The sequence below is a fragment of the Brassica napus genome, chromosome A6 (assembly GCF_020379485.1).
Source record: "Brassica napus cultivar Da-Ae chromosome A6, Da-Ae, whole genome shotgun sequence".
Lineage (NCBI taxonomy): Eukaryota > Viridiplantae > Streptophyta > Magnoliopsida > Brassicales > Brassicaceae > Brassica > Brassica napus.
Window position 1 is genome coordinate 1,918,770 of NC_063439.1, and position 20,462 is coordinate 1,939,231.

At 36.6% G+C, this 20,462-nt stretch overlaps 4 protein-coding genes across 5 annotated transcripts; 2 read left to right on the forward strand and 2 right to left on the reverse strand.

The window, feature by feature from the left end:
- Window positions 1-3,732, reverse strand: LOC125575126 (hexokinase-3). Of its 2 annotated transcripts, none has more exons than XM_048781840.1 (9): window positions 3,095-3,732; window positions 2,269-2,419; window positions 1,994-2,173; window positions 1,624-1,698; window positions 1,365-1,520; window positions 1,171-1,269; window positions 956-1,083; window positions 737-815; window positions 1-657 (listed from the first exon to the last, which is right to left on the reverse strand). In XM_048781840.1, the coding sequence occupies exons 1-9, from the start codon at window positions 3,364-3,366 to the stop codon at window positions 301-303; spliced, it is 1,497 nt and encodes a 498-aa protein (XP_048637797.1). In that variant the 5' UTR covers window positions 3,367-3,732; the 3' UTR covers window positions 1-300. The 2 variants fall into 2 exon arrangements, with proteins under 2 accessions (XP_048637797.1, XP_048637798.1); XM_048781841.1 differs by lacking the exon at window positions 3,095-3,732 and adding an exon at window positions 2,690-2,708.
- Window positions 3,733-7,387: 3,655 nt separating this feature from the next.
- LOC125610101 lies at window positions 7,388-10,422 on the forward strand. The gene is made up of 12 exons (XM_048781842.1): window positions 7,388-7,756; window positions 8,440-8,522; window positions 8,644-8,770; window positions 8,858-8,921; window positions 9,029-9,126; window positions 9,205-9,289; window positions 9,371-9,494; window positions 9,575-9,676; window positions 9,756-9,820; window positions 9,906-9,987; window positions 10,070-10,149; window positions 10,238-10,422. The coding sequence occupies exons 1-12, from the start codon at window positions 7,426-7,428 to the stop codon at window positions 10,293-10,295; spliced, it is 1,299 nt and encodes a 432-aa protein (XP_048637799.1). The 5' UTR covers window positions 7,388-7,425; the 3' UTR covers window positions 10,296-10,422.
- Window positions 10,423-13,611: 3,189 nt separating this feature from the next.
- Window positions 13,612-15,537, forward strand: LOC125610102 (scarecrow-like protein 3). Its single transcript, XM_048781844.1, has 2 exons — window positions 13,612-13,822; window positions 13,997-15,537. The coding sequence occupies exon 2, from the start codon at window positions 14,095-14,097 to the stop codon at window positions 15,427-15,429; it is 1,335 nt and encodes a 444-aa protein (XP_048637801.1). The 5' UTR covers window positions 13,612-13,822; window positions 13,997-14,094; the 3' UTR covers window positions 15,430-15,537.
- A 271-nt stretch (window positions 15,538-15,808) lies between these two features.
- On the reverse strand, window positions 15,809-20,353 carry LOC106405798 (helicase-like transcription factor CHR28). The gene is made up of 10 exons (XM_048781843.1): window positions 20,025-20,353; window positions 19,435-19,943; window positions 18,977-19,048; window positions 18,823-18,900; window positions 17,824-18,739; window positions 17,561-17,691; window positions 17,247-17,465; window positions 16,595-17,170; window positions 16,302-16,511; window positions 15,809-16,218 (listed from the first exon to the last, which is right to left on the reverse strand). The coding sequence occupies exons 1-10, from the start codon at window positions 20,095-20,097 to the stop codon at window positions 16,114-16,116; spliced, it is 2,889 nt and encodes a 962-aa protein (XP_048637800.1). The 5' UTR covers window positions 20,098-20,353; the 3' UTR covers window positions 15,809-16,113.
- Between the last annotated feature and the right edge of the window lie 109 nt (window positions 20,354-20,462).

Genomic DNA, 20,462 nt, shown 5'->3' on the forward strand with positions numbered 1-20,462 from the left:
AATCAAAAGAAAATAAATAAAAAAGGAAATAGAAGTATAACTTCCATTTATCATCCTCACCTCTTTACATAGTCTAAAAGACTTTTTAGAGGAACCATTGCCTATTTTCCCATACACATGATAAGCATATAAGAAACAAAGAATAGATAATACATTCCTAAACATTTACACAGAAGCTATGTTCTATGCGTCTATATAACAATAATAATTAACAACAAACAAATATTGAATAAATACATTTACACACATAGACGCAGAAACCAATTCTATAAACAATAATAGGAACGATGACTATATTCATCATGACTGCAACGAGGCAACGAGAAGAGCAGAGCCAATGCTAGAACCATCTTCCATGGCTTTAACGACTACGTATTGACTCACTTCTTCTCCTAAAATCTCGACCAGAGCTTCGTCCATGTATTCTCTAAACATGGAGTAGTTCATGTACAAACCTCCTTCTACTGCAACAACTGTTCTCTTCTGCATTTGGATTTCGCTTCTGCTTCTCCCGCTCGTGATACCTCCGCTTCCATCTCTGCCTATCTTCTTCAAGATCCCTGCAATCCCCGCTGCTGCTAGCCTCCCCGCTCTTCTTGTCACCACGTCGCATACTTTCACCACGAGTTTTCTCACCTTCAATGGTACTTCTGATACCTGTTTGTTCGTTTTACATGCAAGTTGAGCTTCATCAAGTTCTATAACAAGTTTTATGATGGTGAGATTATATAGTTACCCCCAAGTCTTTCAAGATTCTTGTTACTTCCTGCAGCTCAGGTGTATCATCTTCATGCATGGCTGAGACTGAGTTTGTTCTGAGAGATTAAAGTAGATACAGTTATAATCAAGTAACAAACTGCTAATTAGATAGTTAGAAGATACACGATGTGAGATCAAGCATCAAATTATTAGACAACAATTCAAAAATTTAGCAAGCGATAGAGAGGAAATGTACCTAAGAGCGTAAGGCTCAGATAACAAAGAAGAGGAGGGTCCAAAGATATCAGATTCTTGTGACATGCGAAGAATAACTCTTCGAACAATGTCACCCAGATACATTCCTGATAACATCTTCTCAAATCCCTGTATAAAAAGAAACCCAAAAGATCTTGATGCTTATTCATGATGCAATACCAGATAGAAGAAAAAAGGAAGTTAAGCAAAGATTACCATTTCGTTTGAATTTGAACTCTCTGCATCCAAGTCAATGTCATATGAAGTCCTTGGCAGGTGTGAGGACCAAAAATTACCCCACTCCATATTGACTACCTGAAACATAAGAATGAACGAAATTTTTTACACTCTGGGATCTTAAAGTATGATAAATGGTTTCTTAGAAGAGACCATGAGTTAATTTTTAGTACCATGCTTCCTGAAGTTGTAAGCAGACCCTGAGACTTGATTATGGCATCAGTTCGTTCCAAGTAACATGCATTACTACCTGTTCCAAATACAACCGCAACAACTGTATCTGGGTCATGATAATATCCAAGTGACAAGGCTCCGACAGTATCATTCACCTGCTCAAAAAATAAGAAAACTCCATGAAGAACTAAGAATTGTTTCATGATATTTTTCTAAAGTTCAGCTAAGGCCTCCAAAATGTGGTGACGAAGCACTTACAAGAACCGCAACATGCATATCAAGGCCTCTTCTGTTCAGCGCTACTTGTAGACATTCAGCTATGTCTTTCCCAACCTATAACGATAAGGATTTGTACGTTAGTTGATAAAATAACTTTTCTCTGCAAAATGTCAACTCCCACAAAATGCCAAGAAATCGATTACAATGTCACAAAATAATAATAACACAGCTAATGATTAAGGTCAAGGTCATCTACTCCTGTTAAGTCAATAGTGCTTTCAGGATATCAGATACACAATCAAGTTAGTAACTGTTGAATAACTATGTGAATGACTAAGAGACAATATCTACAAACCAAGCCATGAGTTGCAGAGAAATTTAAGTACTATAAGAGTATCATTTTACTAACCATTTCACTAATCTCAAAACCTTTGGTCCATTTGATTAGAACTCCTGAAGATATAGAGCTATGCTTGACAGGAAACGAAAACGTAAATGCAAGTTCCCTTTTAACACCTTGTGAACTAGACCCGTCTCCTTCTTTTTCGATGAATCTTTCCAAGGAAAAGGCGAGAAAGTTAAAAAGAACCTGCAATCATGTGAATAACATACACTAAATTAAGCACTTACATTATATAATAGCAAGCAAGGACTGGTGAGAAATAAAAAGAAATAAAGAGTCACCTCGCTGGTGCTATTCATCAAATGTGAAGGTATGGGATGTCGTTCAACATCTTGAACATCTAGATATGACCTTTCACCACCTAGAAGGACTCTCAAAATCCTAAAGTAAGTGCCTCCAAGGTGTAGTGCATAATAAGTTCCTTTCTCCGTCCTGAAATAAAATCAGTCAGTGCATATCCTACACACAAATGCTACAATTGAATGTAGTAAATATAGGAATAAGCAGGCATGATGTAAGCTAACCAACTACAAACCAAACAAATTGAAATACATCTCCCAATGCGCACTTAGTTACATTATCAGACTCAAATGAAGATAAATTGTGGAAGCTTTGTCAATGAATGCCTTAGGAAAATTTAAAAAAGAGCTGCATGCAACACTAAAGAGAGAATCAAGTGCTACAATATGAAGAAACTAGTACATTTTTTTCCTTTGAACAGTAGCAATCTAGTGGATAGGAACAAGATACCAAAGAAAAGGTTAAGAGATAAGAGAGCGAAAAAAGGAAAACTCCTTCAAGCTTTTATAATAGATGTAAACTTCACAATAGACAAAAAAAAAAGAGAGAACAGAATCAAAGGATCTGTGCCTGCTAAAAATGGTACCCACTGACACTTGTTTAATTCCTTGGCTCCAACTAAAGCTCAAAGGCGAGACCCTTTAGAGCCACCAAGAACAATAATGACCTCATCACTCAGATTCTTGAGCAAAAGACAGTGTACTTTATGAATCAATCAAGCAACAAAGCATTCCACTCCACTAATATCCATCAAACTTAAGGGACACGGATTCAATGTAGATTACAATAAAAGAAAAGCATTATTACCCTTTAGGCAACTCATGGACGAAAGTGAGGAGCATTTTAAGCTTAGAGCCTCCTTCAGAAGCCAATCCAGCGTGCATCTCCACGGCCATAGCATCCACCACTTGCCTCAACCTCCCCACCGGAGTATCACAACCCTCCTCCAGCTCCTTCAATATCTCAACCACACTCCTCCACTTCCTCCGACTCTTCACTCTCCTCCTCACCATCACCGCCGCCACAGAACAAGCGGCAACAACCGCAGCCGCCGCAAACGCAACCGCGACTTTCCCCATCACAACGCCAACCTAACAAGCTCTTTTTTTTCTTTCTTATCCTTCTCTTAAACCTAAGAGAGTACCTATGAGTTGAGCAGTGAGTACCACCGATCAGACAAAACGAAACGACTCCGTTTCAACATCATCAACGACTTTTTTAATGTTCTTGTCTCTCTCTCGAGAAACTTCTATTACCGCCTTTCCAGCAGACAGAACCGTCTTTTCTCGCTTAGCTGTTACTCCTCTACACCATTAAACTAACTGTCACGATTTCGAACTCGAGTTTTCTTGCCGGTCGGTGATACTGTCGAGAAATATAAAGAGAGAGATTTATGGAAAAGGCAGAAGGAGAGAGAGAAGGGGCTGGAAAGCGAATTGATGAATCAATATGGGTGTAACTGGAATGCTATTTTGTGGAATAAAACTCTTTGGAATGGGTCATTCCACATGTTTCCATAAAATGTTTACCAGTTACCATGAAAACTTTTTAAAAACAATTCCATATATTCCATTTTTGGAATGGAACAAAAAAGTAAATCCTTTGTAAATGTTGTTCCTTTTATTCAGGATCATAATCCTTCGTGAATGAGTGGAAAGCCATTCCAAAAATATTTTCAGTTTTTATTCCATTTAATCTATCATTCCATTTTTTCTTATTCCAAAAATAATCATTCCTTTAATTCATAATATTCCTTCTATGAATAACCAGTTACACCCTATATATACACACAACACAAATGTATAAAATATATATTCGCGTAGTTACATATTACCTTCTCGTCTTTTTGGATGTCGACTCGACGGTTTCGTTTTTTTTTCTCCCAAATTAAATTCCCATTTTTGTAGCAAAAAATTACGAATATATAATGTTCTTATTTTCGTGTGCTAACCAAAAATGAACAAACATAGGGAAACTATGTGTTGCTATAAGAAAAATGAAATATTGATTGTTTTCTATTTTTAATTGGAGGTCGGTGAAAAACAAATATCCGAATTTTTAAAAGTTTTGTGAGATTAGATCAATATTTCTATTTGTATTTATTTTAATATATTCGAATATCCAGTAAAATCAACATTAAAATGGATATTTGATATCATTCGCATAAATAAAGTTAAATTTAGTAAAAAAATATTGTTCTATAAATATTTTACTAAATAGCATACTACTTGTCAAAAATAATAATTTTATTTATGCATATGTGTTAGATCAGATTAGATATACACATTTTAAAAATATTATAATCATAATATTTTAAATTTTGATCTAAAAAGCTTATATAGTAGTTTTTTTTATAATTTTTACTCTTCCACAATTATAAAATACATGTGTCAAGATGATTAATATAATGAAATAAAATCTAATATTATTATTCAATTATCAGCCAATCAAAAAATTTCTATCGATTTTTTATCAACAAATTTAGTTTATCAAAATTATTGTAAATTTAAATATATACAAAATTTATTTACCGTAAACGTATTTAAATGATATTATACTATTGCCTGCCGCAGAAAGTCATTTAGTTTATATTTGTTTTTTCGTATATGTTACGGATTTTTAATTTTCAGACTGAATAAAAATCATAACAAAATCAAAATTCATGATCACCTCCGTTCTCAATAGTCTTTACTCTTTTCCTTTAATGGCACTCTAAGCTGAGTTACAAATACCAAACGTAACTACTTGCATTCAAATTCTCTCGTCATTTTTAAAAGATAAAATAAAAAAATAAAAAAAGTAAAGAGAGTAGTGACCCCCGGTTGACCTTTGACCGGTCGATTTTAATAAGACTCTTCATTGAATATAATTTCAACGGCGTGCTACTTTTTGCTGCCGTTGGGAATCCCTCTTGACCAACTAATATTAGTTCTAACCATCAAATAATTAATCAGTAAATACTAATAATCTCTCCTCCTTTTGAGCAAACATTACTGATAATGACTCGTGGCCGAATTTGTAGTTTTCTAAATTTCTTTCCTTTTTTTGTAGCAGTACCAACTTGACAATTTTATGTGATTTTTCCATTGGCACTATTATTTTGTGGCAGCCATCCATTATTGTGCGCAATTTCGTAGTTGTTTATTTAAATTAGTTAATTAATTCACATAACGGTTGATCGTCGTTTGTAAACTAATCGGCGGAAGCATTGTTAACGTTTCTAGAAAATGATGAGCAACCCCCAACCTAAAAGTAAAATAAATTAAGTGATCTCTTATAAGTTTACAAAATACATTAATTTAATTCATTACTCATAAACAGCAAGGATATATTTTTAAACATTGAGAACCAAAACGTCAAATATATTTCTTTTTCAACTTAACATCAATTTTATTCAATTAGTCTAAACAATATTCATTTATCATGAAAATAACAAGTCACAAATTTAATTTAAACATTCATTATTATACATAGTTTAACTATTTTAGCTAATTTTATTTTGAAATCTGTGGGATTTCAAAAACAAAAATACATTATTAGATAAATTAAAGGGAGTATTGATACTTCAATAATCAATAGTACCGAATGTCCTTTTGGTTTGGTGTATGAATGTGGCGAACAGCCGCATAGCAGCTGGCAATTTTGATTTTACATTATAGTTTTTTCATCATTTTTAGAGGAAAAAAAAGTATATAGTTGGGAAATTTTAAAATATCTTACAATGGTGAAGGAGGGACAAACAGCGTCAGAGTCCATGAAAACACACGTTGCCGTTTAACCCCAAGAGAAAAAGAGAAGAAGAGGAAGTAGAAGAAAAGCGCTAGTCCCCAGTTTGACAGCTCACTGCCACTCAACAGTAGGACCCACAGGTTTCTTAATATTTACCAGTTTGACCCTTCTTTGGGGTCTACCTCCGAAGCCTAGAGGTTCTCCGCGTTTTGGTCTCGGTTTCGGACATGTTTGTGGTCACGTGACATGACACGTCACATGCTTACCATACGCTGACGGAACACTCGCTTCGCCTTCCCGTGTCGACTTGAATACTACCGTTTTTTTCCAACAAGCTTATTAATTTAATTTCACATCAGGCCTATTTGAAATTATTACCGACATTTTGGCACAGATACGAGCTGTCCACAATGCGTGCCTCGGAGAAGAGGATCAATGATCTTTTTTTTTTATTTTGAGTGCTCACTAGTTGAAAGGATCGGTTTTATTTTATCAATTTTTTCATTTTTTTTCTAATTGTTTTTCCTATTTTGAAAAACAAAAGAAATGAGTTCCAGAATCACAACAGAACAATTATATTTAGATCTTATGGAATATTTCAAAGAAAAATGATAAAATTTTAATCAATTTTTTGAAAACCAGATATTAACTCGACATTGTAACTGTTTCAATAGTCAAACCGGTCCAACCGGTTTAACCAGATTTCAAAATTTTAATTTAGTTTTAAATTAAATAACTATATATGTATAACTATAAATATTGTTATAAGACTTTATGTCATTTCCAGAATCTAAAAATCATATAAAAAAAATGAAAACTCTAAAAAATAAAATAAAATAAAAACTAATTTATTTTGATATATATTAAAATAATATGATTTTTTTGAAAAAATTAAACAGACTCACCGGTTTTTATTGAACTGAAAAAATTAGATTCTAATATTGAATCGGATCACCGGTTTTGACGAGTTTTTTTGTTAGCAAAATTAAACAGATTCATATAGACTGGTTTTAACGAGTTTGACCAGTCACATTTACCATTTTGATTCAAATCTGATTTTCAACGCAACCTGAAACCCGTTAGAAAAATGACTCACGGTTCAACGGCCGGTCCGGTATTTAAAATATTAATAAAAAAAGAAAAAAGGAAACATCTATAATTTGTAAGGCCCATTCTTCGTTTAATTGACAATATCCAGTTCTTCTTTAAAACCCCATTTATTTATTAGGCCGTATAATTTACTAACGTGGCCCATAAAGCCCATGTATTTCACTGGCTCACAAGGCGTGATTCATTTATCCCGCTGAGGTTTCGACACGTCATCAATCACCAGACGGTTGCCACGTCACCGCCTTCGATAAAACTTGCTAACGAGATTGAGTGATGAGTGGAACCAGGCGAGGAGAGAGATGATGGCGCGAGTTCTTCCCCTTCATCATCCATACAGAGCGACGACGGTACGAGCATCTTCCTCAAACGAAACGAAATACGACGGCGTCGTTCCGGATGTCAAGCTCGCGGATCCTACGAGGAACTACCGGGTCTTGGTGCTGGGCGGAACGGGTCGGGTCGGCGGGTCTACGGCTGTTGCTCTCTCTAGGCTCTGTCCCAAGCTTAAGATCGTCGTCGCTGGACGGAACAGAGAGAAAGGTGAAGCAATGGTGGCTAAGCTGGGAGAGAACTCTGAGTTTTGTAAAGTGGATATCAATGACGCTAATATGCTTCAGACAAGTTTAAAAGGTTTGGTTCGCTTCACCAAACACATCAGTTTTGTCTAGATGCTTGCAGTTGACAATGGTAATGAATTTAGACAATTTTAGGATTTATCTAAGTGTTTTCACTACACCAAATGCATATCAATTTTTGTCTGTATGTCTGAAATTGAATCTGGTAATGAATTTAGAAAAGTTTAGTGTCTATCTTGGGGTTTTCACTTCACTAAGTACGTATCAGTTTTGTCTATATGCTTGAAATTGACATTGTTAATGAATTTAGACAAGTTTAGTGTCTAACTTGGGGTTTTCACTTCACTAAATACATATCAGTTTTGTCTATATGCTTGAATTTTGATGTGAATTTGGACAATTGGACTTGTTAGTATGTTGATATGCCTTGAATCTTATATGATTGGGTACAAGAAATAGATAGGGATTTTGATGGGCTGCGGTTTTCAGTTTAGTCACCTTTTATTGGATTTGATTCTGAATAATCCCTATATATATGTTGTGTTCAGGTCCATGGACATAGCCAATTTGGTGAACCATGTTAAATCTTACTTTTGTTTATTTATCTGTGTTTCTGTTTATCTTCCTGCATTCGAGATAACATTCTAGTTGTCTATAGAGGGATTCTAGGATTACATTTACACTGTTGATGAATTAGACAATGTTAATTAGGTTTTATGTTTTGTCTTGTTCTTGCAGACGTTGATCTTGTAGTTCATGCTGCTGGACCTTTCCAGCAAGCTCCTAAGTGTACTGTTCTTGAAGCTGCCATAAAGACCAAGGTGAGGATAAGGTAAAAAAACATTGTCTATGTCACAGAATCTTTCCTTGTATGTCTGAATGAGTTCGATGAAACTTACAGATTTATTTGTTATTTTTATTTTTGGTTCATGTCTGCAACAGACTGCTTATATAGATGTTTGTGATGACACAAGCTACGCTTTCCGCGCTAAATCTCTTCAGGCAGAGGCCCTTGCTGCCAATGTCCCGGCGATTACAACAGCTGGAATATATCCAGGAGTTAGCAATGGTGGCTACATCTGATCACAAGTCCCTCTTGCTTTTATATTTGAGTTACAGTTTCATTAATGCAAAGCTTATTTAATTTCCTTCATAGTGATGGCGGCAGAAATGGTCGCTGCAGCAAGAAGTGAAGACAAAGGGAAGCCAGAGAAATTGAGGTAACACAAGTAACTTCCTCAGATGTTTATTATTATTGCAAAAAAAATATTTTTGTTTTAGTAGAATCTGACTTCTTCTACTTGTCCCATCCATGATGCAATGTCAGATTCTCCTATTATACAGCAGGAACTGGTGGTGCAGGTCCTACAATATTAGCAACGAGTTTTCTACTTCTTGGTGAGGAAGTTACCGCATATAAACAAGGCAAGTGTTTATAGAACTTTAGTTAAATCATATCTCTCTATTCTACTGTGAATCTTATATTGTGGGGACTTTGATCAGGAGAGAAGGTGAAACTAAAACCCTACAGTGGAATGATAAACGTTGATTTTGGAAAAGGCATACGCAAAAGAGACGTTTATCTTTTGTAAGTCCTTCCTCCACCCCATATCAAAAAGCTCCATTGCATTGACATCTTTTGCTTAGAACAGTGGCTGTTTTTGGTTAGGAATCTGCCAGAAGTAAGGTCAACTCATGAAGTTCTAGGAGTGCCAACTGTCAGTGCTCGATTCGGCACCTCTCCTTTCTTCTGGAACTGGGGAATGGAGATCATGACAAAGCTCTTACCACAGGTATCATGCTCAAACCCTTTCTTGAATCAAAAGTTTGATATCATATCTTTTATGTAATGAAATTGCTATGCTTGCTTTAGGAGGTCCTTAGAGACAGAACCAAAGTCCAACAAATGGTGGACCTGTTCGACCCTGTCGTTAGAGCCACGGATAGCTTTTCTGGAGAGCGTGTCTCCATGAGGGTAAGGGGAAAAAAACTATTTACAGTAAGTTTATTTCGGTTAGTCACTCGTTGTTTCTCATCTTAACCTCTTTGGGAAGGTTGATTTGGAGTGCTCGGATGGACGAGTCGCTGTTGGGTTGTATAGTCATAAAAAACTATCCGTGTGAGTCTCCTTCTCCTTGTAAATAGGCATGCGACAAGGCCTGCATAGAGCTGTCTTTAAGAATCTTAATCTCTTGAGTTTGCAGAGCCGTTGGGGTTTCAACTGCGGCTTTTGTTGTAGCAATGCTTGAAGGAAGTACACAACCAGGGGTTTGGTTTCCAGAAGAGGTGTCTCTCTCTCTCTCTGTATATTTACAAAATCGATGTGAAGGTTTGTTTGTTTACGTTGAAGTATGATGTCTTGACGCAGCCTCAAGGGATCGCAGTAGAGGCAAGGGAAGCTCTTCTTAGACGTGCGTCACAAGGAACGTTCAATTTCATACTAAACAAGTGAGCCATCTTTTATATTATTATTTAGCCGATTCTTTATATCCCTTGTTTTCATTCAGTAATGTAGTTTTTTTTTTTGCGTTCAAAGGCCACCCTGGATGGTTGAAACTGTCCCCAAGGAGGTTATTTTAGGAATATACGTATGAGTTTGACGAAGAAGAAGAAAAGAGATGATCATCAAATACATTAATTTGTAAAACCATTTTGTTTCTGAGGTGTATACTGGTACAGATTCACAGTTTCATCAATGAAAAGTATGATTTACAGATGAAATGGAGAGTATAGATAGATCCAGTGAACATCATTCTGAGTTCCATTACATGACTATGCCCAAGCTCAGGAACATTCTTGCAGTCTCGGTCTTTCACACTATATGCTACTTATACATCAACACAATGTTGATCCATAAAGATGTGCCTCAGAACCTAACATTTCACGTAGTTCTTCACCGCAGAACCCCTCTAATGCTAGTATGTTACAATCTGCTGATACATGAATGTTTTGTTCATCTATATAAATGAATTGACTTAACATTACAGGTATGAACCAATCGAAATTCATACGAGAACCCTCCTGTTGCCGTTTACGATCAGGAATGCAACAAGAAACCACTTGTTTCTAAATGGGACTCTTAACTTCTAGTAAAATTCAAGCTCATATAAGAGTGTATAAGGAAAACAAATACACATTTTTTTTTTTTTTGAATGAATGTTAAATTTTATTCAATCCAAAAAACCCCTTTGTTTACATATTTACAATGCTACATATATAAGAATTTTTTCACTCTTTTCTTAATCTATACTCATCTATGAACTTGCATCTAATCTTGTTGAAAACCAGAAACTGAGCCCATTCTCCATCTTTGCGTCTCCCATTTGCTGAACTGAAGCAAATCTGTTTCTAATGTTTTTCTCCAAAATTCTTATCAGTGTTGCTGTATTCAACGGCTTCTCTCCATGTCTCTCCAAAACAAATACACATTTAAGGACAATAAATCTTTGTAGTTCTCCCCACGGTTGCTTGAACCAGTTCTTGCCTTACTTCTCTTTGATCGAGCCAAGAGAGACGATGACTGGTTCAGGGTTATTTGAAGCTTCTTTGATGCATTAGTTGAGACAATTTTTATGCTGATTTATAAAGCTACATTAAAAAAATTTCTAGAATAAGTTATTATATTTTATTGTACCGCTTTTCATTTCATAGAATAAGCTACCCTAAAACTCCTTTTTTTTTAATATACCAATTCAACTTTGTATAGTAGCCATCAGCAATGGTAACAAATTCTACACATTCTAATATTTGAAAAACTTTGATGATTAAAAAGTGACAAGGGTAAAATTATTTTTTCAACACAAAATTAATATTTTTTGTGTAGAATAATGTTCTTATAAAATTCAACTAGTCTTTTGAACCAGATATTTTTTTTCATTTTCATTTTCTCTTTCTTTTACTTTATTCTTTAATTATTAATGAGAAATCTTCAAAATATCTACCATTATTGATGTCTTTAGAACATTTATATTGCAAGTCTCTCACATGAAGTTTTTGTAAGTAAAAAATATTTTAAAAAGAAGAGAGAGTGAAAATATAATATGAAAGCCAGTCAAAAAATATTAAAGAATACAATATCTTCCTTTGTTTGTTTCTGTAATTTCTGTTTTTTTTTTCTTTATTTCAATATGAGAGCCAATTAAAAAAAGAAAAAAGAAAAAGTGAAAATAAATACTGATATGAGAATTTTTGAGAATCTTATGAAAATCCATAGAAACACTTGTATTTTCACGAGTGTTATAGTTTTGATTCTGTTATTAAAACTTAGATATAAATAACCTTTTTTGTGCACGTCTTAGATATATAACTAAATTGTATTAAAGTATTAATATTATTTGTTTGAAAATTCCTTAAAAATGTGTTGACAATATACACAAAAAGGTTTTCGTGTTTCTTTCACAAAGGTCATCCTTCTGTCTTTTTTTTACACCGGATATATTATGCTAATACAAACTATGATAAATATTATAGACGATTCTACAGCTGACAATGCCTTATAAAGATTCATGTTTGGCTGCATCACCTGAACCGCCCTATCAGATTTATGTTTGATGGTACTTCTTGCACCATGATGCAGATCTCTTGTAAAATATTTCTTCATTAATTCACGTAATTCCGTCTTCTCTGAGAATTGAAACCCAGATCATCTAACGTAGAAGAATTAATTTATACTACTATTTTCAATTGATTCCACTTTTCCAATTTATGATCCCAAAAAAGAGAGAATTTGTATTGGTATGAACTTCACAAAATCGTGGTTTATCTTTGCATATTATGAGATCTTATATTACAATAAACATAATTTATCATTATATAATTTTTAATCAAAATTACGATTAAATAAAACTAAAATACTACTATTTCTTTAGTTATACTTTTATCCTTTTAAACTATTTTACTAGTATATTCTCCAGATCAGAGCTTTTAACAGTAAATTAATGTCATTCTTTTCTAGAGAATCTTGGTCAATGTTTTTGTTTAGTTTAAAATCTGATTACAGTAAAAACAAATAGAGAGAGAAATAGAAGAAAATGACAAAAGGTGAGCATTTAAAACAAAGAAAAAGGACAAAATGTGGGCATTTAAAACAAAGAAAACGGACAAATAAAAAGTTACGAAAAGACAATGAACATTCAAAGAAGAAGACAGACAAATCCCCACAACCAACCTTCAAGCCATCATCTCAATTTTATAAATATAAATATTTTTTTAACAAGACAACAAAAACAAAAGAGATGGTTTTGGGGTTATGCTTTGTCTTTGTTAAGGTGTGTTTGGACGGTTCCTTATCAGAATCATATTTTTCCAAAACACCTTTTTACCTAAAACAAAAGATTTTTTGTTTTTATAATTGGAAAACAGTCATGATTCCAAATCCACCTCATGTGGAAACAAAAACCATAAAAGTGGAGGCTCCAAACTCAAATTATGTAATGAGAAAATGCCAAAAGATATAATGACAAATGGGTTCATTGAACTTCTTGCATCATCTAACTTTCTTTTCTTTTTGGGTAATCTCATCTAACTTTCCTTCTTTTCTAGTTTCTCTAAATCAAGAACCATGATTCAAAAGTAAATCAAGAACTAATCAAACACATATCTGGAAATTACCTTATTATTTTCAAGAAAATTACAGGTGAGGCTACTCTTTGTAATATCTTGTTTGATTCTAAATTTCTAATGGACAGAAATGTTGATACGTGGGCTTAGATGTGTGACTATTCATGTAGTACAACTAGTACCATGTGAATGTGAACATAACAATAACTATAGTTTAACAATGAGATTGAAACTTTGACTATTTTTATTTAATTCCTTAAAACGAAAGAGAAAGAAAAGAACACAAAAAAAACAACAAGGAAGAAGACAAAACCAACTATCACGCATTGTCTGGTACGTAGAACCAAAAGGAACAATGCCTCTGTTTTAGTGTTTTTTAGTTACAATCCACACACATACACACGCTATAACTCACAAGATAACCCACTAGAGACTTCTTTGTTCTTACCCACAAATTACATAGATAGAAGTATAACTCACCCAACAAAAGAAATATAAAACCTTCACATTTTCTTCTAAATTCATTTGTTTTTTTTGTTCTTTCCATTGATGCAAAAATCAAGTAAGTTTCTTGTTTCTTTCCTTTTCTTTATCAAATTCAGACAGTTCTAATCAGTTGTTGTCTTTCTATTACTATCTATAGGTTTAAAAATCTGTACTTTCTATATCAAGAACATTTAAAACCCTTGTTCCTCTGTTCTTTAACCATTTATGCTCTTTTTATTAAAAACTGCAGATTCTCTGGATCTTTAAAAGTATTTCGAATCTTGGGTTTGGTTCTTCTGGTTGCAAAGTTCCAACTTTTCATTAAAAGGATTGACCTTTTGGCCTTCAATGGTTGTGGCTATGCTACAAGAAGACAATGGAACATCCTCTGTAGCTTCATCACCACTCCAAGTCTTCTCAACCATGTCACTCACAAGACCAGCTCTCCTCTCTTCTCCCTCATCACCCTTCAAAGACCTCAAACCAGAGGAGCGCGGTCTCTACTTGATCCACCTCCTGCTAACCTGCGCCAACCACGTGGCCTCAGGCAGCCTCCAAAACGCAAACGCAGCACTAGAGCAGCTCTCTCTCCTCTCTTCCCCTGACGGCGACACGATGCAGCGAGTCGCAGCTTACTTCACCGAAGCGCTAGCTAACAGGATCCTCAAGTCTTGGCCTGGTCTCCACAAGGCGCTCAACGCAACTCAGAGAAAGACCAGTAACGTCTCCGAGGAGGTTCATGTGAGGAGATTGTTCTTTGATATGTTCCCTATACTCAAAGTGTCTTACCTGCTCACTAACCGAGCTATACTCGAGGCTATGGAAGGAGAGAAGATGGTTCACGTGATTGATCTCGATGCTTCAGAGCCTGCTCAGTGGCTTGCTTTGATTCAAGATTTTAACTCTAGGCCTGAAGGTCCACCGCATTTGAGGATCACTTGTGTTCATCGCCACAAGGAAGTGCTTGATCAAATGGCTCATAGACTCACTGAGGAAGCGGAGAAGCTCGACATCCCGTTTCAGTTTAATCCCGTTGTGAGTAGTTTAGAGTCTTTGAACATAGACCAGTTGCGCGTTAAGACAGGAGAGGCCTTGGCCGTCAGCTCGGTTCTTCAGTTGCATAACTTCTTGGCCTCTGATGATGATATCTTGAGAAAGAATGGATGCAGCCTGAGCGGCGACTCGGCTTCATCTTTGCCTCTACCTAGCTCAGTAAGGGTTGATAGATTCCTCAATGCAATGTGGGGTTTGTCTCCAAAGATCATGGTGGTCACTGAGCAAGACTCAGACCACAACGGGTCCACACTGATGGAGAGACTATTGGAATCACTCTACACCTACGCAGCATTGTTTGATTGCTTGGAAGCAAAAGTTCCAAGGACTTGTCAAGATAGGATCAAAGTGGAGAAGATGTTTTTCGGAGAGGAGATCAAGAACATCATAGCGTGCGAGGGATCTGAGAGAAGGGAAAGGCATGAGAAGCTAGAGAAGTGGAGCCAGAGGATTGATTTGGCTGGTTTTGGGAATGTTCCTCTTAGCTATTTTGCAATGTTGCAGGCTAGGAGGTTGCTTCAAGGGTATGGTTTTGATGGGTATATGATCAAAGAAGAGAGTGGGTGTGCAGTGATTTGCTGGCAAGATAGACCTCTATACTCGGTATCAGCTTGGAGATGCAGGAAATGAAAGAAGATGAATGATATAAACACTTGTGTGTTCTCTTTTGTTTATGATCAGAGAGTCACTTTCTTTTGTTATACATAGAGACACAATCTTAGTTGTTTCATGATGTGACTTTGGCCAATGTTTTTAACTGCCTCTGCATATATGCCTTTTGATCGGATGATAAAAACATTTATGTTCTGTTCATTTCATGATCTTCAATAGTTTCCTATACAATCAATGTGTTCTAAATATCTATAGGCTTGATTAGGCTCTTTAGGATTATTGCTTATCAGAAGCCAGGCAGTTTTTTAAGTGTCTAAAACGATTTTTTAAATAGCCATTCTGGAAAAATCATTTTGTTTAGACCCAATTTTTAGAACTGTCTACAATTATTAAATCATGATCTCAGAACTAAAAACTGTTGCAAAGAATAAGTTTGACCTTCTTTCAGGATATGATTCTGTTATGTATGAATGAAACTAAGTTGGTGTATATTTAGATTACAATGAGAACACATGCACTTTCTCCAAAGGGTAGTCTGATGTATATAACTATGAAAAAGAAAGAGTTATTTACAAATTTGCTCAATTCCAATCTGTGAACCTGAAGAACATAAAATGCAGCTCAAAGGTTTCTTCATGATCAAAACTCTGGAAGTGAAACTTGGTAAACCGGAGATTTAGAAATACGCTAAACCAAACTTGTCTACACCATGAAAAGATATTTGAGATCATCTACTGTTAGTCGAGTTGCAGAGCCTCCACCATGGTCTTCACCAAAGGCAGATGCAACCATTGCTCTTTTCTCTTCCTGATGATACAAAAAATAATCAAAGAACCAGGAATGAGAAACTGAGGGGAAACATGTATCAGTTAGAAGCAAAGAAACCATACCTGGAGTGCCAAAATTCTATCCTCAACAGTATTTGTAATCGTAATACGAGTAACAGTAACTGGTCGAGTTTGTCCAATACGATGTGCTCGATCAATAGCTTGGTCCTCAGTAGTTGGATTCCACCAAAGATCAAGAAGAATGACATGACTTGCAGCAACCATATTCAGCCCAAGGTTTCCAGCTTTTAATGACATTATCATCACTTGTACCTGTGATAAAAAGAAGGGAACATAACATATACTCAATTGCGTAGGAGAAATCAAGTTTAGAAAGTTTGGAAAGATCGACTTACATCTGGATCGTTGCTGAATTCTTTGACAGCTCTGTCTCTAGCAGCTAGACTCATTGTACCATCTAATCTTCTGAACTCTATAGTCTTTTCATTTAGAGAGAACTCGAGCACGTCAAGCATACTAGTCCACTGAGAAAAGATGATCGTTTTCACTGGCGCTTGGTTGCAAGGAGGAGTTGAAGGCACACTCGTTTGCTCTATAATGGTCACATCATCGTCATCATCGACGTCATATGGCAGCGAGGAAGAAGGCATTCCACCGTTCTGAGTTGAGTTTGGACCTCTTCCTTGGTTAGAAAGCGACTGCAGAATATCTAAGACAGTTTTGATTTTTGACGAGCTGAACTCGCCATTCTGAAAAGCTGCTTTGTTAAGACCTTTAGCATGTGAGGAAGAACTACAACCAATATCATCAGCGGCACAGCTTCGAAGAGTAGACTTGGAGAAAACAACATCAGGCGCAAGCTGTTCTCTGCATACAGGGCACGAGTTCTCATCCCCTGTGATGTATTCTGATACACACTGATAGCAGAATATATGGCCACACAGAGTAATAACAGGAGCTTCTGGTGGATCCTGCAAAATAACAGAATGAGGTAATCAGATGGTGAGAACCTGAAGATATCTAGATCCACATCATTTATGCACTTACGTTGCAGGCACGGCAGATGGGAGAGGATTCTAATCGATTCAGCAAGCTAACACAAACCTCCCTAGAAAGTTTTTTAGCAGCTTTTTCTGATTCTTTTCCTACAGAATCTGAGCTGAATCCTTTCACAAGTTGGGGATGGTCACAGGCTTGACGTAACCGTAAAAGCATGAGAAGAATGTTCGCATAGTTTTGATTCAAAGTTCCTGCATCAGCATACGCCTGCAGAGAGAAGAAAAATATCATCGAGTTGCTAGTTACTACAAAATTGTGCAGACCACAGCTATAAACAAAGGATGAACTGTTAGAAAGAGCACCTTGAACTGAGAACGTGAATCGGATTCAAGCTTCGTGTAAAAAGACCGCTCCTCTACCGAAAAGTCTACCTTGCTCAAATTAATTGTCTTCGGTGGTAGATTAATTATAGGCTGACCATCAAGCAATGTTCCTAGATCGTAGATCAGAAGATAATTAATAGAAACTCTCAACAGATATAAATAGAACACTGTGATGAAGTCAAAGACCATCACCAGACACCAATTTTATCAACTTAAAAAAATTAATGAGAGAGTCAAAGTACCTTTGGTACGGCGCAGCATTATAGCCTTCAAAATAGCTTGAAGCTTCTTGTAACCAATTTGGGAATTTCTGGAAATTGGAACCTTAATTGTGCTGTAGAATGACTTGTACACGGCATATGGATCATACCTCAGAAACCTGAAATAGCTATACAAATCATCTATCGTGTTTTGAATCGGTGTTCCAGACAAACACCATCTCCTTTTGGCTCGAAGACCACAACAAGCTCTTGCCACCTGGGTTCTATGGTTCTTAATCGTCTGAGCTTCGTCTAGGACAACTCTTAACCACCCAACCTTTGCTAGAGCACCACAGTCAGGGTCAGACTCGTCAGCGTTTTTCTTGCCTCGTTTCTTACTCTTTTTAGGAGCACCCAACACTTCTTTGCGTTTCTTACTCATGGAGAAGCCAGAGGCCAGACCATGATTATCGGCATATTTTTCATCATTCTCATCGTCATCCTTCAGGGCTTTCTTTGGAACTTCATTTGAGACGATAGCGTAAGTTGTCATCACCACATCATACTTTGCTAGCTCAGTAGGATCTTTGGTCCTGTTACCACCGTGGTAGATTAGAACAGAAAGCTTGGCTTCTTCAGTAACCTTCTCATCGAGTTCTCTTGCCCACTGCCGAACAACACTGGCTGGACAAACAATTAAAGTGCCAGCTGCTGGTCTTTTCCCATTAAATTTCCTTGTTGAAGTACTGGCTTCTTCTTCCCTGGCTTTCTTCATGCCAAAACTGCCATTAACACTTATAGCCTTCGACTCTTGTTTCACAAATGGATTCTCTGATTCATCATCAGCATCCAGATCCAATGCTTCAGCCACTTGATTGCTTGAATTCTCAGACTTTGATTTTGCCTCGTGCATTTGTTTTAGGATAAGAGCAATTGTTGAGATTGTTTTACCAAGGCCCTGCACAGTAAACCAAATTGAATGAGAGGGAAACATAGTGAAACGTAATAGTTTAGCGGTAAAGGATTACGACTAAAAGTAACCTGATCATCAGCTAATATCCCTCCCAGACAAGGCGCACTTCTAGTTTCCTTCTGAAACATCCATGCCAATGCAATTTTCTGAGAAACAACAGTGCTTTAGTATTGCAAGCCCAATCCAAACAGATACTGAAAGATGAACAAGAAACATGAGTACCTGATGCTTCATAAGAGGAACTGAAAGAAGACCGTCAGGTAAATCGACCTCGGACTTGGGTTGATTCAGATTCTGCAGGAAGTACTCACTTGTTTATAACAAAAAGCACTTACTACACATACAGTGATATTATGCAAGAACACCAAACTCTTAGATATGGAAACTATAATCATGATGAACAATATGAATCAAGAGATGAATGCTACAAAAGTGACGATGCTAATGATTCTCAAAAGGGAAGATAAAAAGACTTGTACACATCTTAAGACATCTGAACCGTAAGAAATATATTGATCTCTCTGATATATAACTAACCAGAAAGGAACAAGCCTAAACCCAATGACCAAAGAGCTGGTGAAAGAGAGAAGTGTATTGCAGATAGACATAGTATTAAACCCACCAAAAGGAGAACTAGTACAGGAGCTACACAAGGCAAATGCTGGGATAATGATAAAAACCTGAAGTGCAGCCTGATAGATGAGCCTCTCGTCATTCTCCGAACTCCTATCCTCACCCATGCCATTCCTATGCAACGGATCACTTCCACCATTGAAATGCGAGGTAGAAGCACCTGCTCCATGCGCCCCAGACGGAGGAAACAACCTATCCCCATTAATGACACGCCCCATGCCCATACCCATCCCATCATGGAACCCACCATAACCACCACCAAAGTTACCGTTGTTTCCTGGAGCTGACACAGCTGGAGTAGCACCATAAACCCCACGAAGCTGACTCCCGTTGCCATTACTCGTACCGACGATATCAGGCCTCAACGGCATAGGAGGCCGAGTAAGAGAAGGTGGAAGAACCCTTTTAACATCCTGTTGAGAAGATCCAATGTACCCATTAGTCAGTGGCTTGGCTTCAAAGCCATTGCGTGAAGAGGGTAGTGGAAGTCCCACTCTTGTGAGACCATTTGCATTTAAAGACGCCCCCCTAACAAAGTGAGGTCTAAGCGTAGAGCCTGCGAGGTAAAAAACACACACACATCACCATAAAGTGAGAAACAAGTAACAAAGGATAGGTGAGAAAAAAAAAACAGAACCTTGAGGAAGATTGGTTCTAGTTTCTTGTATCTCAACATCACTGTCTGAACTGATTTCAATCGCCGAATCCATCGCAAAGACCTCAACTTTCACTCTCTAAAATCTTCTAAAATCAGAATAAACGATCGCAATCACCGTAAAGGTACATACTTTGAAAAAGTCTAAAGGGCTGATGATTTCGACATTCAATTTCGATCACCGAGACTCCAATTGAGAAACGCAATCCGAAGGAGGAGAAGAATCGAAACCCGAAGGAGGAGAAAGGAAGTTGGTAGGGGGGTTGAGGCGTGAATCTCTCTGTAGGGGAAGGAAGCGAAACAGAGGAAGGAATAGTGTGAAAGGCCAATTCTTTCCTTCTTATTTCATATTATAGGGTTTTCGAGTTGACCATCGTAAAATCACACGCAACGGCGCCGTTTTGGAACGACAGGAACTGT

Excerpts from the sequence above, each read along its gene's own strand:
- LOC125610101 (XM_048781842.1), top strand. The coding sequence starts at position 7,426 with ATGATGGCGCGAGTTCTTCCCCTTCATCATCCATACAGAGCGACGACG. Across the intron at positions 8,922-9,028 it reads GGGAAGCCAGAGAAATTGAG|ATTCTCCTATTATACAGCAG; the intron begins GTAACACAAGTA and ends ATGCAATGTCAG. Across the intron at positions 10,150-10,237 it reads TTCAATTTCATACTAAACAA|GCCACCCTGGATGGTTGAAA; the intron begins GTGAGCCATCTT and ends TTGCGTTCAAAG.
- LOC125575126 (XM_048781840.1), bottom strand. The coding sequence starts at position 3,366 with ATGGGGAAAGTCGCGGTTGCGTTTGCGGCGGCTGCGGTTGTTGCCGCT. Across the intron at positions 1,699-1,993 it reads GTTTTGAGATTAGTGAAATG|GTTGGGAAAGACATAGCTGA; the intron begins GTTAGTAAAATG and ends TTATCGTTATAG. Across the intron at positions 1,521-1,623 it reads ATATGCATGTTGCGGTTCTT|GTGAATGATACTGTCGGAGC; the intron begins GTAAGTGCTTCG and ends TTTTTTGAGCAG.
- LOC106405798 (XM_048781843.1), bottom strand. The coding sequence starts at position 20,097 with ATGGATTCGGCGATTGAAATCAGTTCAGACAGTGATGTTGAGATACAA. Across the intron at positions 18,901-18,976 it reads TTCCTCTTATGAAGCATCAG|AAAATTGCATTGGCATGGAT; the intron begins GTACTCATGTTT and ends GTTGTTTCTCAG. Across the intron at positions 18,740-18,822 it reads GGATATTAGCTGATGATCAG|GGCCTTGGTAAAACAATCTC; the intron begins GTTACTTTTAGT and ends TTTACTGTGCAG.
- LOC125610102 (XM_048781844.1), top strand. The coding sequence starts at position 14,095 with ATGGTTGTGGCTATGCTACAAGAAGACAATGGAACATCCTCTGTAGCT.